The sequence below is a fragment of the Sinocyclocheilus rhinocerous genome, unplaced genomic scaffold (genome assembly GCF_001515625.1).
Source record: "Sinocyclocheilus rhinocerous isolate Xijiao unplaced genomic scaffold, SAMN03320098_v1.1 scaffold265, whole genome shotgun sequence".
Classification (NCBI taxonomy): domain Eukaryota; kingdom Metazoa; phylum Chordata; class Actinopteri; order Cypriniformes; family Cyprinidae; genus Sinocyclocheilus; species Sinocyclocheilus rhinocerous.
In genome coordinates, this window is record NW_015645861.1 from 24,479 (window position 1) to 44,369 (window position 19,891).

Genomic DNA, 19,891 nt, shown 5'->3' on the forward strand with positions numbered 1-19,891 from the left:
TAGATGTTTATTTAAATATCAATTGTGCATTTAATCGATATTAATGGTCCTCAGTGCCATTATTTACGTTTTAGTTGGTGGAGTCAGAAGCCTGAATTTGAGGTTGTGTGGTTCTGCAGAGAACAAGGATGGTTATTAGTATGCTATTTACAAAAATGTTCAAAAATTTGGGGTCAGTAAGATATTTTATTTTTTTTAAGAAATTAATACTTTTATTTTGCCAAGATGCAATACATCTTTGTCCTTCAAAGCATCCTAAACAAAACAAAGCTGAAAATAAAGACATTTATTATGCTACAAAAGATTTCAATTGCTGTTCTTTTGAACTTTCTATTTATCAAATAATTCAGTTTCCACAAAAATAGTATGCAGAACAACATAATACGATACGAGAGATTTGAATGGGGCTCAATGGAGAATTCTGCGTTCTGAGCCACCAAGCGCCCCCTGGAGAAACACACTCACTGTCCCATGAGAAATTGTTGTTTGCCGCCCAACGGGGTCGTTCTTTAAAACAAGGCTGCTGTAATCTGTCAGTCACATGGATCAGATTGTGATAAGAGTTTCTCATAACAGTCCGGATGCTATAATTCTTTTCCAGTTGTGACTGAGATAACGTTATCATTAACTGGGATATAAACAAGGATGGTTATTAGTATGCTATTTACAAAAATGTTCAAAAATTTGGGGTCAGTAAGATATTTTATTTTTTTTAAGAAATTAATACTTTTATTTTGCCAAGATGCAATACATCTTTGTCCTTCAAAGCATCCTAAACAAAACAAAGCTGAAAATAAAGACATTTATTATGCTACAAAAGATTTCAATTGCTGTTCTTTTGAACTTTCTATTTATCAAATAATTCAGTTTCCACAAAAATAGTATGCAGAACAACATAATACGATACGATAATAATAATAAATGTTTCTTGAGCAGCAAATCAGCATATTAAAATGATTTCTGAAGGATCGTGTGACACTGAAGACTGGAGTAATGATGCTGAAAATTCAGCTTTGCATCCCAGAAATAAATTACATTTTAAAATATATTACAATAGAAAACAGTTAGTTTCAATTGTTATAATATTTAAAAAATATTTAAAAAGATTGTACTGTATTTTTGATCAAATAAATACAGCCTTGATGAGCATAAGAGACTTCCAAAAAATGACACAAAAAAAAATTGCAACAATCCTAAACCTTTTCAATGACAGTGTATTTCTTGAAGTCAACATTGAATCAAAATTGATATAATATTTTTTAACACATATTACTGGTCTGATTGTGCATGATTCATAAAGAATAAAATGTTAACAAAAAGAATAAATGTAACTGCCCCTGAAACAACCTTCTCATTTTGTTCTCACAAACAACAGTGGGTGGGAAAATGTTAAATGGTTTGTGAACGCAGTTGTGTATTTATAGTTGTGCTAGACCCTTTTGAATTTTGGGGCACCCCAGGTTGATCGGATGCCTCTTGAATCAGCTAAATATGTTTTACTCTATCTTCTTTGCATCTACGGATGCAATAGAGTGCTGAATGACTTTAAAATGTAACTCAAGGCATTATGCTGCATTCTTGCAGAAATGAATCGACAAGCATAATGCTCACTGTCACATGAGAAATTGTTGATTGTCGCCCAACGGGGTCGTTCTTTAAAACAAGGCTGCTGTAATCTGTCAGTCACATGGATCAGATTGTGATAAGAGTTTCTCACAACAGTCCGGATGCTATAATTCTCTTCCAGTTGTGACTGAGATAACGTTATCATTAACTGGGATATAAACAAACTCTTTGCATGTTTTCTTTGCGCTGTGCATGAAATCTGTCTTTGACGTTATGAGAATGACAAATATGCTCAAATTCAGTCTGCAAACGAAAACGGTCTCAAGTGAGGCTACATAGGCTACTGGAGGAATAAATGCAGTTTAGTTTGTTTTGATGCACTAATAATTCATAGTATCTAGGGGTGCTGTCACCTAATGGTTAAAAAAGATCAAGTAACTGTAAAGTTGCAGTGATTATATCATTGTATATTACATATCATCATATTTTGGGGCACCCCAGGTTGATCAGATGCCTCTTGAATCAGCTAAATATGTTTTACTCTATCTTCTTTGCATCTACTGATGCAATAGAGTGCTGAATGACTTTAAAATGTAACTCAAAGCATTATGCTGCATTCTTGCAGAAATGAATCGACAAGCATAATGCAAAGAGTATTGATCACTCAAGAAAATCCCTTTGACTAAATTTAAAACTAGTGAAGTTATGGTTTTAAACACGACTTTCAAGTAGTGTTCAGTGCAAAAAAACAAACCAGAGAAAACGGTGTGCAACAATCCTAAACCTTTTCAATGACAGTGTATTTCTTGAAGTCAACATTGAATCAAAATTGATATAATATTTTTTAACACATATTACTGGTCTGATTGTGCATGATTCATAAAGAATAAAATGTTAACAAAAAGAATAAATGTAACTGCCCCTGAAACAACCTTCTCATTTTGTTCTCACAAACAACAGTGGGTGGGAAAATGTTAAATGGTTTGTGAACGCAGTTGTGTATTTATAGTTGTGCTAGACCCTTTTGAACCAAAAAAAAAACACTCTCAAACTGGTATGACGTTTAGCTGGACCCTTGACCAGTATGTACCAGTAATTTATTCCACTTTTGAACTTTTCTTTCAGCAGATGTAATGTAAAGTGTATGAAGTACATTTCAAATTAGGTATAAAATCTTTCTGTGGTTTAACAATTTAACACTAATAGGTGAATGAAGGAAATGCATGCCACAATCCCACATCCTCACCTCTGGGCACTGAAGCCTGGCTGACCATGATGACTGTGTTTCCATGAAGACCCTGCTCCTGATGTGACAGCATCTGGTGAACTGAAGCTATGTAAAGAACTGGGCTCTGTACTGCTCAAGGCAAAATCTGTAAAAAATGAAAGAGTTAAATAGTAGAATAGCCTTTCACCAGTGTCATGAGGTCCAGAATCAAATAGTATTATATGATGTATTATGTACAGGTCAATTATATACCTGTAGTGAAAAATGATGTCATGGCTGAGTACACAAGGCCCTGGGGATGTAGACTGGGGGTTGCCACGGATACCACGGGTGTGGTCAGTGATTGGTTGGACTGAGAGTAGTCTATTCTCTAAGGTTTAAATAAACAATGAACATGGTGCAAACAACAGTGGTTGATTTGTGTGGAGCAAAACAGATAACAGTAAAATGATATGCTCCCTATTCATTCATTTTCATATTTTACTCAAAAATGAAATCCTTTGAATATTTTATATTAACCACACTGTAAAACCTGGTAAGTTAAGAATACTCAAAACATTTGAGGAAACTTATTGCCTCAAAATATTTGAGTAAACGAACGAAAGTTAGTAGAGCTTAAAATTTTTATGACAATTGGGGCGGGGCTGAGAGCCATGGGAGCCAAGCCAAGCCTCGCTTCCACGATCCCACCCCACTCATCACAATGATAATTATATACAACTTGCTTCCATTAACAGCACATTCATTCAGATCTTTATAGTTAAGTGCTAGTTAGCAACAGCACACTGGCACGTACTAATGTAGTTATCAAAAAGACTCACAATACTTGCATGTAAATAGTGAAACAACATGCAGTATAAATAGTCTTTAAGTTCTGCTGTCCATCCTCAACCTAACCACAGGCTCTACTCTTCACCACAACGGTAACACTACAAAACCAACATAACAGAAACCTATGTAAATCCTAACATAACACAACATTTAAGTACTAACTTATGTCTCTCTATGTTAATCTTGTGTAAAAAATTAAGTTCAATGAACTTTCATTATTATTTGAGTGAAGTTAACTCATTTCATTTAATTAATTTCACTGTTCGGTTTTACAGTGCACCATCGATGTTGGTATATCATACTGCACTGTCACAGTAAGCAGACTAACATAAATCCCTTTGCAAAATAATGCAGAGTTGGAGCTGATATTATGAATAAGTGCCACTAATCAGCTAACATAAACAACAACAGATTTGGGCAACTTCAACCACACTTAAAATGACTAAATGACACTATATTAAATGAAAAACAAAACAAAATAATAAAATTAAATAAACATAATGGAATAGAATAGAACACAAAACAAAATAAAACAAAACGGAACATAGCAAATAAAAAACTAAACTAAATTAAATAAAAGAACAGAACAAAAAGAAAACAAAAAAACAGAACAGACCAGAAAAAAGCAAAAAAAAAACACAAGAAAACATAACAGAACAAAACAAAATAAAATAAAAGAACAGAACGGCAAAAAACAAAACAAAGCAAAACAAAAAACAGAACAAAGCAATATACATCTCTTAATTGTCTAAATAATCTTTGGGACTAGGTTTTCAGTTAATATTATATAGTTTTGAGTTAACCATAAACAGAGCAGTTTATGAAGGTTTCGGTGTAAGCTTTGACTGTGATGTTTCACTGAACCACTAGATGGCCTCATAGCATCTAACTGTTAAACATTAGCTAGCTGTATCACAGCCGATTTTCTTACATTTTTTATGACCTAGTTAATGAGTCATTTTTTAAAAGCTTTTCTGAATAAAACTTTATCAAATTGCCCTTACCAAATGTTCCTCTCCTTCCTCTGGCGGCTTGCAAGGAATAGATTTAAGGAAGGACAGTTTCAGACAGGTCAATACTTTCTCATTGTCTAATGATTTCAGGATGTTTCACTGACATATTACAGATCTGTAGCTGATGGCAGACAAAAGAAACTCTCACCAGTGAAGAAGCAGTGCCCTTGCACACAGGAGGAATGAGCACTCTGAGATCAGGTTTGCGGCCCGATGTAGACGACGCTTGAGATTTTGCAGAAACGACTCTTCCCATACTGTTTCCTTCTGAACCGCCAACAAAGCCATTAGCTGAATGAGGCACAGCAAAAAGGGATATTAATTAATGACTGAGGTATAGATTAAAACTGTGCACTGATGTTGTCAAAAACGTAAACCTTGGGTGGGCAGGATCAATGATGACAAAATAATTTTAAAAACTGAAAAATATTATTGACATGTACAGTTCCATTTAAAAGTTTGGTGTCAGTAAGATTTTTGAATGTTCTTTGAATCTTTGAAGGAGTCTCTGATGTTCATCAAGGCTACATTGATTTGATCAAAACTTCAATAAAAACAGTAATATTGAGAAATATACCTTTTAAATGTCTTTGCTATCACTTCAAATTATTTAATGTGTCCTTAGACTCCTTACTGAAGAAAAATATAAAATAAAAAAAAATAATAATAAAAAACTGACCCCAAACTTTTAAATGGCAGTGTATTTAATTTTCATGTAGTCATTTTTTGTCAATTATATACAATTTCATTTGAATATAATTTCTGACTTTAAACCATTTAAACACATTCTCAGTTTTTAACTGAGAAACATCAAAATTATTTTCTATAGTAAACGACAGCATATAGGCCTACAGAGCTTAAAGAGAAGTGAAGCTCTAGATCTTTATAAGATACAGAGCTTCACTTGTCTTTAACCTGGAGCATTTCATTAACAGACAAATCAGAAATGCAGAAAAGACTAGTGATGAATAAAAAGATCAGCTTGTCCTGCATGAAGTCGTGACCTCACATCCTGCCCACACCAATCAACATCAAGGATTAACACACAAAGACATATTGTATAAACACACATACAGGATCTGCCACATTCTCATCTACTTTCATTTATATGCAACATAAATAACTGCAGTATAGTGAAAACTGATGGCTTCATGCCCAAAATACAGTAAATTACAGTAAATTATATACACATCCAGCTCTTTAAAAACATTCACATTGTGAATGGTTTGTAATTTGATCTCTCATGTAAGTAGAACTGCACAGCATGCAGGGAAGTAAATCACATGTTTAATGCTTGTTCTTTAAACAGACTGACACCTTAGAGAAACTTAATCATTACATTCGGGCACATTGTATAAGTTAACCAAAAAAGGAAGTACCTACCCACATGACTGGAGTGTACACCGTTTGGAAGAGTGATGTCTGAGAAACCTGGCATGCCATCTGAACATATGAAAATGAAACTTCATATGACTGATAAAAGTGACACTTCACCCAAAAATGAAAATTCTGTCATCATTTACTCACCTTCAAGTTGTTTCAAACCTGAATTCATTTCTTTCAGATGTTGGACACAAAAGAAGATATTTTGAAGAATGTTGGTAACCAAACAGTTGACGGTAGCCACTGACTTCCATAGTAGGGAAAAAAATACCATGGAAGTCAATGGCTACCGTCAACCAACATTCTTCAAAATATCTTATTTTGTGTCCAGGAGCTAAAGCTAATTTTTACAGGTTTGGAACAACTGGATGTATGACTGATTTGACTGAACCAAAGCAATGGCAATGCTATAATATTTTGATACCAGGGAAAGGAACGATTAGCATATCAACCACTGTATTTACATGGAATTCCAAGCTACTTCAAAACATAACATGGAATTACTATTGTACAGCACGCATTATCATGTATCATGTCCGGGAAACCACATCATGATGGTATCGCATTCAAAAGTGATGGTAATGTGCAGTAGATACTGACCCATGACAGCAGTGCTGTTGTTGCTCTGGAGGCTGTTGGAGGACAGAGACAGCATGTTCGTCCCGCTGAGGGACACTGGGGTGTCCAGAGAGCTGTCTGTGCTGTAGGACAGCGTGGTGGGGTTGGTGACGGGCAAAGTCAGCGGTATCGAATAACCCTGCTGACCCAGAGCAGCCGGCTGATGAAGACAAAGAAGAAGATGTGAGAGAGATGTGAAGGGATAAATTAGATTAGTAGCAGTGCTGGGTAGATTACTTACAAATCGTAGTGCGTTACTGATTACAAATTACATTACAAAAACTGTAGTAAGTAACTTAATCTGGATTACACATATTAGGTAATGCAGTCTGACTACTTTTTGATTACTTTTGACCCAACTTGTTTGTCACTAAGACTTAAAAAAATTAATAAATAAAGATAAAAAAATCAATAAAAGAAAATATATTTCAACAACAATTAACAATATCAAGAAAAGCATTGAACATTATATTACAGCAGGGTATCCCAAACTAGGGTTTGTGAAAAAAAAAAAAAAATGTAGGGTGTTAATGAAAAGCTAATAATTAATGAAATCATAAAAATGTCAAAACCTTGGGAATCACTCACTACATTAAATGAACAAACATTAATGACATTACATGGACAAAGTCTTCCAGGTTTGAAATATTTTTGTTCAGACTTCCAATATTAATAATTAGTAAAGGCCACTGGATATGATGAAGACATAATTTTTCACAGCTATGCTCAGCAGTGTTTAGTTACTTTGCATAATTAGTCTCATGTATATAAGTGGTAGGTTCATATAGAAAAAATAATTTAATCGAGAAAAAAAAAAATAAGGGCAGGGGTGAATCCATAAATTCTGAATAATTTACTGCTATTGTGTGAATAATACGTAATCATGTAATCCATAAAAAAGTAACTGTAATCTGATAATGAGAATTTTTAAAAATGTAATATAATCTAATTACAAGTACTTAATGTTTGGAATCTGATTACCTAATCCAGATTACATGTAATCAGTTACTACCCAGCACTGATTAGTAGTGGTCACCTGTGCAAATGCTAGAGTTCTGGATGGTTGCAAGGACGTGTTTTGGCTGTTTTTACAGTGTTGATACCTACTGTAGGTGGGTACTGTACTGTGGTTGCTAGAGTGGTTGTAAAGGTGTTGCTATGTAGTTTCTAAGGTGGTGTGGTGAGCACAAGGGAAGTGGGAAAAAAGAGAGAAAAAAACGTTTTCCTATCCTAAACTTTTGAACAGTAGTGTAGTCTAACAGGGATGCCAAGACGTAAAACATGCATCACACTGCTCACAAGTTTGTGATTTCTCATCATATTGTCAAACTCTTCATTAATCTTCTGATATTTCTCCTCCGTGTGAGGCGTGAGGACATATGAAGCTTCTGGATCTGGGCTGTCACAGCCTCTTTGTTCCTTCTTGTTCAGCACCTGTAAGGAGCAGCAAAGAAGAACAGTATGATGGCATTAAAACTCTAACATTCACTATGATTTTCAATGTCTATATGCAAAAATATACAAATATAAGGCTAGTCTGATAGTAGTACAAAAATGCAAATTCTTCTTCTTTGAAAACACCTTTTACTATAAACGGATGGAGTGCACACTGCAGACATAATATTGGAACAGCATCAAATGAGCATGATATATAAGAGATTAACTATAAACCAAATACAAAATATATTATTCAGCTACACTGTATGTGTGTTTTATTTTTTAAATAGGAAGTAAAAAAGTAGACACTATTATGTTTTATATTGTTGTCATGTGACCTCATCATATTGAATGTTTAATTTAACAGTTGCCATCCAGTTATGATCTCTTATCACACTGGAAATGAAAAAAGGCAAGCTGAGTACATTGCATTATGGGATGCAATATTGCATACATTTAACTCAGTTATATACTGCTCATTTAGGCAAATGTCATCAAGGTATTATATCCATACAGAATATTTTCCTACCTATTACTGAATATTACAGTCAGTGCCAAAGCAAAAGTGCAGGACAGTAGATTGAGGACCCTCTTGCAGCGGTTTAAGGGCCCTTATGAGAGTGAATGGAAATCAGAAGCCTATCTCATCCTCAGGCGTCTGTAATGCTGTAACTCTGTGCTTTAATGTTATAACTGGGCCTATGTCTGAGATAGAGGTTAAAGAGTTCAGCTAGGAGGTTCTGATTCTCTATTAATCTGGAAACAAATCTAAGCGCTAATCATATGGAAATCAAAACCAAAAAGATATGCAGTGAAGATTTTGACTAATGTGTCAGGATCTGCCCTATTCTAATCATCATCATCGGCTCCAGGACGTCCAGGTTGAAGGAGTTAATGCAATTTATGACCAATTTCCTAGGTATAGTCATTCAGTAATCAATGCGTAATGGTCCGCTATGGTCGATCTCCAATAAAACACAAAAATTACACAATATTCTCTTACAAATCTCAACTAAATCTCTTCATAAACTGTAGAGGAGACACATACTGTATGAGACGCAGGAGGCTAAAGCAAAATTCTCCATTTAATCTCATTTCAATCTGTCTTGAGGAAGAGATTGCATTTAAATTTTTTTCTTTGCAACTGGACATTTGCATTTCTCTTAAAGGAACAGTTCACCCAAAAATGAAAATAAACTCAAAATGTACTCACCCTCAGGCCATCCAAAGTTTGTTTCTTCGTCTGAACAGATTTGGAGAAATTTAGCATTGCATCACTTGCTCACCAGTGGATCCTCTGCAGTGAATGGGTGCCATCAGAATGAGAGTCTAAACATCTTATAAAAACATCACAATAATCCACAAGTAATTCACACCACATCTTGTGAAGTGAAAAGCTGTGTTTGAAAGAAACTAATCCATCACTAAGTTATTTCAAACCACAGCAAACCGTTGTTTCTGGGCAAAATACCAGGGTTTATAATCCATAATAACGCTTCCTCCAATGACAAAATCCATCCCCTGTTGTTCTCTTACATAAAAACCCACCAACATATTTGTTTAGAAGCGTTTTGGACTGTTTTCGCTTGTAACTTAATCTGTGCATATTTCTCTCCTGATTTAGACGAGACATCTTTTTCACTGGAGAAAGCAATATTATAGATTACTGACTCGTATTTTTGCTGGAAGCACTGGTTTAAAGTTGAAGACGTCTTAACAGTGGATTTGTTTCTTGCAAACACACAGCTTTCCACTTCACACAATGTAAATCGATGGACTGGAGTGGTGTGGATTACTTGTGGATTATTGTGATGTTTTTATCAGCTGTTTGGACTCTCATTCTGACGGCACCCATTCACTGCAGAGGATCCATTAGTGAGCAAGTGATGTAATGCTACATTTCTCCAAATCTCTTCTGATGAAGAAACAAACTCATCTACATCTTGGATGGCCTGAGGGTGAGGACATTTTCAGCAAATTGTCATTTTTGGGTGAACTATTCCTATAACACTGAAGTATAATTATTTGTAACTTAGAGGCAGGTTTATTAATTTTCTTAGATAACCTTCCTTATCAATCTCTGAATGTCTGAATATCAAATTAAAGTGGCAACTAAGCTCAAAGTTCCTATAGGCTATATGGCATGCTAATATACTGTAAATCACAACCTCAGTAGTAAGTGTGTACGCTAATGTGAGACCAGCACACATAACTTTGATTCAGAAATGCATTTCTGGTACACGTAAGTGATTTGTGATGGAGGCTAATGAGAGCAGCACTCGCCACGAAAGCCACGTCCTTGACTGATAGTATCTCAGGTTTCCTCAGTATGAATGTTGGATAAGACTGGATCCTTATTTTTAGCTACAACCAATTAGCACCACTCACACAAAATCTGTTCACACGACTTCAGCACCAGCATTTAGCTACAGATAGCTAGACGCTGAACATGCATTCACTTTAAACCTGGTATCTCTACAGAAAGTCTCATTGCTTATTGCAAACAAATATTGCACATACAAAAAAAAAACTGTATTTTTGGTGAAAAGTTTTGTTTTTTTTAGAACAAAATGTAACTCTGATTTGAACTTTTACATTTCGCAATTCTGAGATTTTATCTAAGTTTATATTTTGCAATTTTGACTTTGTTTCTAAGAATTCTGATTTTACATTTTGCAATTATGACTCTTTTTTTCTCAGAATTCTGAGTTTATCTCACAATTCTGTTTTGTTTTGCTTCCGCTATGGAATACAAAATAATAAAAGGTAATTGCGACTTTTTATACCACAATTCTGACTTTCTGACTCTCGCCAGACGTTTATTCTCAGAATTGCAAGGAAAAAAAGTCAGAATTGTGAGATAAAAAAAATAAAAATCACAATTACATTTTTTTTATCCTGTGGCAGAAACGGGCTTCCACAGAAAACAATTATTTTAATATTATTTCACAATATTACTGTTTTACTGTATTTTTGATCAAATAAATGCAGCCTTTGTGAGCATAAGAGACTCGTCAAATCGTAATACAAACTTCTGACAGGTGGTGTATGAGTCGCTTTGGATGAAAGCAATTATGAATCAATGTAAACACAGATGACAATTGCCTATATAACATGGTAAAAGGAAAAGCACGGAATAACCTTGGCTAGCATCACATGTTAATTGTAAACAGAGCAAATGCATGTGAAAATGAAGATGTAATTTGAGCACATGCCTCACTGAAGACAGTGATCTATAATTACTTCAGCCTGCATGCTTGAAATGCGGCCCAACAGTTTGCTAACTGTATTACAGCAACAGTAAAAGCAGCCCGCATCTCCAGATGCTACTGCTACTACATGCATTAGTGTCATCTGTTAAAGGCCGTTCTGTGAAATCAGATATAGGTCATAAGATTCAGAGTGAATCAAGATCACTACTGTGAAACGTCATAAGAGCATTTTTAAATATACATGGGAGCACATTAAAACCAGTCAGTTTAATACCGGTTATTATATTACAACAAATAGCAATTGAGATTTTATTCTGCTTTTGAACTTCACACGCTGAAGTGTGTAGCCACTTACTTCTACAATGTCCGAGTTGGTTCTGCTCTCATGAGGTTCGTTGTATTCTGTGTACTTGAGCAAGACCTTGTCCATGTCTGTGCTGGCGTACTGGAAGAGCTTATTGGAGCGGTTGAAGATAATCAGGGCTATTTCACAGTCACACAGGACACTGAGCTCATACGCCTTCTTCATCAGACCAAACTTCCTCTTTGTGAACGTCACCTAGGAAAATGACAGGAGAAATATTAAGCAGGTTAGAAATGTTATCCTTGTGGTCATGAATATCAAAAAGGAGTTCAAGTAACTTGATCAAGAACTGTTCACTGTTGACTGATTTGGTTATAATTGCTTTTGTCCAGACAAAAGCTAGATTATGGAAACAAATTATGGATATAATAACAAAATGTCAATATGCTCTTTTCAACTTTCTATTAATTAGAGAATCCAGAAAAAAAAAACATACAATTTCCACAAAATATATTAAGTTAGGGCTGTGCGATATTGAAGAAAAATGCGATATGCGATAACTCAATAAATAATGCGATATTCGATATGCGATACGATAATACTTAAAGTGCCACATGCTCAGATGAAACAGTTTTACTCAGCTGTTGCTGAGTCTGTTCTGTGAACTATCTTGTGTCATATATATATGGTTATTTGTATGTATGTATGTACCAAGAGTTCCTGTAAAAACACAACAAATTCCTTGTGTTTGCGCACACTTAAGTGGTGAATAAAGCTCATTCTGATTCTGATTCTAATAAAAAAGCACCCCTACAACAACTTTTGAAAGTGAACGATATGTGTTTTACTCGAGCATTACATAAAAATGTTATTTTAACATGAGTTTAGGAACTGAATAATAAAAAGGAAAAATACAACACTGCTTAGTATTTACTCTATGAATTCAATATGCACTGATTCTTATTTAAGCTACAAAAGTTATTTAGGTAAGAGCAGTGAGTGATTTTCTCTTTGTCTTTTGTTCATGGCCCCAAATATTGCAAGCTGTAGCGATATGCATATTGCGATATGTACGTTTGCGATATTTCGATAATTTCGATATATTGCACAGCCCTATATTAAGTGGCACAACTATTTTCAACATTGATAATAATAAATGTTTCTTGAGCAGCAAATCAGTCTAGAATGATTATTGAAGGATCATGTGACACTAAAGACTGGAGTAATGATGCTGATTCAGCTTTGCTATATAGAAATAAATTACATTTTAAAATATATTACAGCAGAAAACAGTGCTTTTAAATTTGTAATAATTTCACAATATTAATGCTTTTACTGTATGTTTTATCATCTGACTTTTAAATGGCAGTATATGTAATATTTCATACAACCTCAAGCTTTTAATATTCTTACAGAAACTACTATGGTACTGTACTGTTTTTTTTTTTCTGAGGGTATGCTCATTAATAGTATCGGAAGAAGTCCAGCTGTCAGGGTTGCCAGATCATCTCATGTTTCCTGCCAATTATCACCCTCCCTGAGGAATCTCAAGCTTGCTGCCACTTCACAGCTGAGGGACAAATTCTTACAGCAGTACATGAAACACTGAGAACAAATTATTTCCGTGTTTGTTGTCAATGTCACAGTGTAAAATCACATTAGAAATGCTCAAACACAGCGTTCCAGAGACTCTTACAGAGGATTGATTAGTGCTTTTGGATAAAAAAAACTATTTCAACCAAACTACAGTCAAGTTATGTACAATGTGGACCAAGAGTAATCAGAGTCAAAAAGAATGAAAACAACAACATAATATATTAGATTGGAAAGACAACCGTACCAAAATTACCACGGTTTTACCATGTTTTTAGAGCATGGTACCATAAAAAGAAAAAAACTGGCAGTACACATGTACTTTTTTAACATGGTACTTCCGGGAATACTATGGTACAATCATGGTACATGTCATTTTTTTTAAATAAGTGAAGTATGGCAATACCATGTTTTTCTGGATATGGTTCTAATGCTATGTTATTTACACTTTGGAGTACAATATACATACATACCCTACTACTGTATATAAATACAGTACTCAGATGGCATATACACCATGAAATTACCATCTGATGTACTATCATGTACAGTATCATTTTTAAAGTTTGGGGTCAGTAAAATTTTTGAAAGCAATTAATACTTTTATTCAGCAAAGACACATTAAATTGACAAAAGTGACACTAAAGACATTTATAACGTTACAAATGATTTCTATTGATAATAAATGCTGCTCTTTTGACGTTTCTATTCATTAAAGATTCCTGAAAACCCCGTTTCCACAAAAACATATTAAGCAACACAACTGTTTTCAACATTAATAATAATAATAATAATAAATGTAAACTGAATGGAATATCAGCATATTAGAATGATTTCTAAAGGATCATGTGACACTGAAGACTGGAGTAATGATGCTAAGAAAATTCAGCTTTGCATCACAAGAATACATTACATTTTCAAATAGCAAACAGTTATTTAAAACTGTAATAATATTTCACAATATTACCTTGGTCAACATAAGATTAAAACATTCAAAAAATATGGTAAAAGCAAACGTTTTTTCTAATGATAATGCTAACAGGAAGTCACTGGGCTTCTTACATCATGCTAGCACTTAAAATAGATCAAGGTTTTCAACTATATAGTAAACTAACACCAACCTAACAACATACAGTACAGAGGAATTATTCATGTACACAGGAACCTATTTCTACGTACATACAGTATGTATGTCACTGACTCAAAACCTTCAGTGTAAATCACTGATCAAAAACACTGTGTGTACCAAAAATACTCTCCCGAACAAGAGCGCCCAGACTAGATAGGGTTTGTGGTGCGGGTTGGTATTTTAAACTTACATTCCAGTGCAGACTGGGTAAATTCAGGCCTGTCCCTGTGGTTTTAGTGTGAGTGATGGCCGTCAGGGGCAGAGAGAGACACTGTACAAGCCCTCAGACTGACCAGTGTCCTAATGAGAGATGTGGGGCCCAGAACTGCTCTAACTGCTCTAATTACACACCACAGGGACTGCAGCCCGCTGAGGAACCCAGACAAGAGCTCCTGTGTGCAGGGAGGAGGGTCAGCCCGGTCCCACAACGACAGACCCCGAGTCTGACCTGTCCATTCATTAAACACGCTTAAGAGACACGGGGCGCTCCTGAGCGAACATTTGAACAGATATAAATCAATGTATGTTAGGAATGAAGGTGTGGGACGTTCCTACTGCTCCAATGGTCTACAAAGCTGATTTATAAGTCACTGTTTTGTGTCATAAACATTTGTATCCAGTGATTACAGATGCTGTTGATTATGGATTAGAATCAAAAGTATTTGAATTATTCTGAATGCTTAACAATTCCATTTTTAACCCTTTAAAGGAAGCACTACAAAACGAACTGTGGTTCAGTGGCGAAACGCTCCAACCGAGTCACTGAATAAGTCACTTAATCACTTCAAACTTATAACGTAAATGTTTGTGTCTGATTTGTAAGTCTAAGTAGGTTTTTGACCAATTCCTTCAAAAAATGCGGTTTATAATAGTTACCTGCTCGTGAATCAATTGCAAAGGTCATGCTTGTTTTAATTTGGTTATTAAAAAAATGGAACCAGTTCTGAGTAAGAACTAGTTTTATAGTCGGTGCCGATGGCCTCGTGGGCAGCACGCCGACATGTAGCGCATTTGTGCTTCGGGCGTCCCGAGTTCGAGTCCCGGCTTGTGGACCTTTTCTGATCCCACCCCCCCCTCTCTCTCACCCACTTTGCTTCCTGTCGACCTACTGTCCTATCTAAATAAAAGGCATAAAACGCCAAAAATAAATCTTAAAAAAAAAGTAGTTTTATACTAGTTAATGCTGATATCTACAGACTGGTGTGGATTATGGCTGATTTATGTGCAAAAATACACTACAGTTCACAAAGTAAGATTATTAAATGATTTTTAAAGATAAAGAAGTCTCACCAAGGCTGCAATATTTTGATCAAAATACAATAAAAAACAGTAATATTATGATATATTATTACAATTTATAATACGTTTTATATTATAGTATATTTTGAAATCGAATTTATTCCTGTGATGGCAAAGCTGATTTTCGTCAGCCATTACTCCAGTCTTCAGTGTCATGTGATCCATCAGAAATCAGTCAATAAACATTTCTTATTAATATCAATGTTGAAAACAGTTGTGCTGCTTAATATTTTTTTGTGGAAACCGTGATACAATAATTATTTCAAATAATTATTTAATGAATAGGAAGTTTAAAGTGTATTTATTTGAAAAAGAACTCTTTTAACATAACTGCTTTTACTGTCATATTTGGTCAATTTAATGCATTCTTGCTGAATAAGAGTTTTAACACCATTTTGAACTGTTTTTTTTTTTCACAAATTACTGAAATTAAATGCACATTTATCTTTAACATCTAGTAGCTGACTTGGAAAGCACCTAACATTTTTCTTTACTACAGTTTTAGTCTGGATTCATGCAGCAGACATCTTCGTCTCACCTGTCTGTTTCTCTCATGCATTATGCGAGTAATTTGGATCTTCTTTCGCCCCATTGTCACTTCCTTTTGTCTCTCTTTGCAAATCAAAATCCTCTTTACTCTTCAGTGATTGTGATAGATTATGTTTTGGTTTTACTGCATCCTCTCTGCATTCTTCACCACACCAGAACCTGCAAGAGATGCAAGGAGATGTTAGGCAAGATGACAAACATGTACAGAATTTCCATAAATACCATAAACAGCACAGAGAAAAATACAAAAGTGAGTGAAGAATTAAAAAAAATTGCAAGCAATATTTCAGTGTCGCTGGCACATTTCTGAACTCATCCATTTTCACGATCTCTCTTGTAATCTGATTTGCTGGCTGGCTGGTGTAAACAGCATCAGTATTATACTAAACCCACTGGATTATGGGGGCAGGAAAAGTCACTGCACAAGTACTTTAACAGTATTTCTCATTAACATGGATTCAAGCCATCTTATTTTAAAGCCCATTAAAACCACATCATACAGCTACTAGTGCGCATAATCTACCACAATCCCACATAAATCTGAAACTACAACATGTAATCTGGGGAATCCTGACACATCACAGCCTGTCATTACCTTTCAGTGCAATATACATCCCCAAGAGAGAAACTTACTTTAGCTTGTATTTACTCCTCACTCAGAATGCTTCCCAAGAAATATAAGAAAAGATCACAAATACGTCACTCCAACTATTTCTGGAGCTCATATAAAGTGGCTACAATGGCTTTTTAAAGCAGTTCCTCCTCACAACCCTGTTTTTAGAGAATTCCTGCCTGATGTTCTCAGTGAAGGAGCAGATCTTGAGATCTGATGGAAGACAAAGGAACAACACCCTGCACTTTCACACCTTCCCGCTCATCTCCACAGTTACCAGGGCAACCAACGAGATGCCATACATATGATCTATCAACTCTGTCTAAGTGAAAAATAGAAGGAGCCAGTGCTATAAAATAACACTGTATATTTTAGCAATGCTTTTACATTTTGTATCTTGTATGTTTAGGATTGTACATTCAAATTTGCATTTCGTATTTCACACTTATGCTTCTGGCAGACTCTTTTATTAAAAGCAACATAAACTGCAATCAAGCAATCAAGGTATACAACTTTTAAAATCAATTTATGCATTCCCTGTTTGAGCTACAGGAATACCTATAAGTTGTATAGGCCTGTTTACTAAGACTGTATGTTTAACATGTAATTGGAATAAAAATAAAATATTTAAAATGTATATATTTTTTATATTTTTCACAAGACAATATTCATAATGTTTCATTGTTAATAATTTACCTATGGTAAAAGAGAGGGAATGCATGCAGGAATGATATGCTATTCAAATGCTAAGAGATTCATCATGCAAATTTACGAGTGAATGTCACAGCAGCGGTGAGACACACTGTAACTCCTCTGCTGTCCAGGATTTGCATTAATGTACTTTGCATAGTTATATTTTCTTGTTAAAGAGGGTTTGCATCTGTGGTTTATAAAACACCACTTTTCCTGAAATGCAAACAACAAGCAGGTTTGATTCATTCGGTGCATACTGTTTCTATATACATCTGGAAAAAAAGAAATACATGAAAAAATTATATATATTCAATTCAAACACTTTATTTGTCCACTAAAGGCAATTTAAAAGGTCATGTAGTGCAACATAAACAATATATAAAACACAACATAATATAAAAACACACACTATATTATATATATATATATATATAACATAGATTAACATAAATCATCAGTACTTCACTTCAAAAGGCTTTGTGAATCGGTTTGACTGAAACACTAGAAAGAACCGACTCAAATGAGACAAATCATCACTAATTTGAGTTCCATTCTCACAGTCTGTTTAATTCATCGACACTCTCATGAAAGGAACTGAAAGATGCGCTGCTGCACAGATGAAAATGAACACCATTTACAATGAGTGACTAAAACAGATAAATGTTTCCAGCAGACCAATGCGATTCAGTCAGAAACACAACTGGCATTGTCCCACAGCACACAGACATGCCATAATCTTGCTTATAGCCGTGCTCTGGAGCTGAGTAAATGCCTGGCCTCTTTACATAAATCATTTTTACTATAATTCACTACACAAAACATGGACACGGCATTATACCCTGTGGTCTTATATGAGGACGACTGCATCTAACCTACTAGGGCTTGTCTAGTCATTAAGGGTTGTGTGATTGTTTCCATAATAAATGCAGGCCGACACAGCTACGTTCTGCAAAACATCTGGCTTCAGGGGCCTCATGTGTCTTATTTCTTTGTTTTTGAACATTTTATTATATTTCCATGTTTTTGCCATTCAAGAAGATCTGCATAAGCAGTTATTTCTATTATGATGTAATTTAACGACATTGTTTTACATCATTACTGTCAGAAACATTCATTTTTGTAAATGTATTCAGACGGACTGCTTTACAAAACACTGAGTTTCTTGTGTTTTTGGAAATGTAATCAGGATTTAATTGTACGAGTTCTGGACTGGTTTATTTATAACTCACAACAGACTGATGAACTTCTGCAAAAAGCCAGTTTGGAGTAAAAAAGTTTATAGTAAATTTCAACATTTTGATAGAAGTGTCTTATGCTCACCAAGGCTGCACTTATTTGATTTATTTGCTGTATAAAATAATAATATAGTGAAATATTAGTACAATTTAAAACAGCTGCTTTCTGTTTTAATATACATTTTAAAATTTAATTTATTCCTGTGATGCAAAGCTGAAATTTCAGCATCCAATATGCTGATTTGCTGCTCAATAAACATTTATTTTTGTTATTAATGTTGAAAACAGTTGTGCTGCTTTATATTTTTGTAGAAATGGTCTTTTTTCAGGATTCTTTGATTTGAAAAAAGTTCAAAAGTACAACATTTATTTGAAATTTAAATCTTTTTTATAAATGTATTTACTGTCACTTTTAATCAATTTAATGTCTTTGCTGAATAAAAGTATTGCCTATTTTTATGTTTTTGAAAAAAAAAAAGAAAACTGAAAGTGTATGTCTTTAGATTCATATTTGTAAAATATGAATTCACATTGCGAGATATAAAGTCACAACTGTGAGAAGCATTTGTTGCAATTGTGAAATAAAAATGTCAAAATATGAGTCACATTATAGTCACGACTTTGAGATATAAAGTTGCAACTAGGGGTGTGCGATATTGAAAAAAAATAATATCTCTATATTTTTTGGGATATTTTCGATAACGATAATTAGATGATATTTTGCCAAGTGTGTTATTGTGCTGATATCTGACTACCATGGACAGCTGCAGTTTTTGATATTCTTCATTCTGTGTGGTCAGTTCACATCAGTGAAAAGAAATGAATCTTTTCATATAAGTTTAAATTGAATTTTACCTTTTATGGGCATTTTTACCTTTAGTAAAGCCATTTTTTCTAAAAGTGTGCATCTTTTGAGTCAAATTGTTACATTTAATCAGTCAATTAGAATAATAAGACATTTAGGCTGTTCCCAAACAAATGAAACCAGTATCAATCAAATTTATCTTTGCAGAAGTTGCATCTGAAGTGGCATTTAGATGTATTCACACACTATTTAATTCAGCTCAGAGGGACATGGAGTGCTTTAACCTGCAGTTACAAATGCATAATGTTTTGATATTTTAAACATAAAACATTGAATACTGATGTTTGAAATTATTTTAAAAATGAAGATACTTAAAATGTGAA

The 19,891-nt window shown here is 34.4% G+C and overlaps 1 protein-coding gene across 1 annotated transcript in view; it reads right to left on the minus strand.

Annotated features, from left to right (window-relative positions):
- Positions 1–70: 70 nt before the first annotated feature.
- LOC107706929 (myocyte-specific enhancer factor 2A-like) overlaps positions 71–19,891 on the minus strand; it is a 26,744-nt gene continuing 6,923 nt past the window's right edge. The window contains exons 2-11 of the mRNA XM_016510784.1: positions 16,152–16,321; positions 11,644–11,847; positions 7,939–8,073; positions 6,622–6,799; positions 6,022–6,081; positions 4,787–4,929; positions 4,630–4,656; positions 3,047–3,164; positions 2,813–2,939; positions 71–113 (exon numbers count right to left, since the gene is read on the minus strand). Coding sequence (XP_016366270.1) covers positions 71–113; positions 2,813–2,939; positions 3,047–3,164; positions 4,630–4,656; positions 4,787–4,929; positions 6,022–6,081; positions 6,622–6,799; positions 7,939–8,073; positions 11,644–11,847; positions 16,152–16,205 — 1,089 coding nt within the window. The 5' untranslated portion in view covers positions 16,206–16,321. The remainder of the gene's footprint in view (positions 114–2,812; positions 2,940–3,046; positions 3,165–4,629; positions 4,657–4,786; positions 4,930–6,021; positions 6,082–6,621; positions 6,800–7,938; positions 8,074–11,643; positions 11,848–16,151; positions 16,322–19,891) is intronic.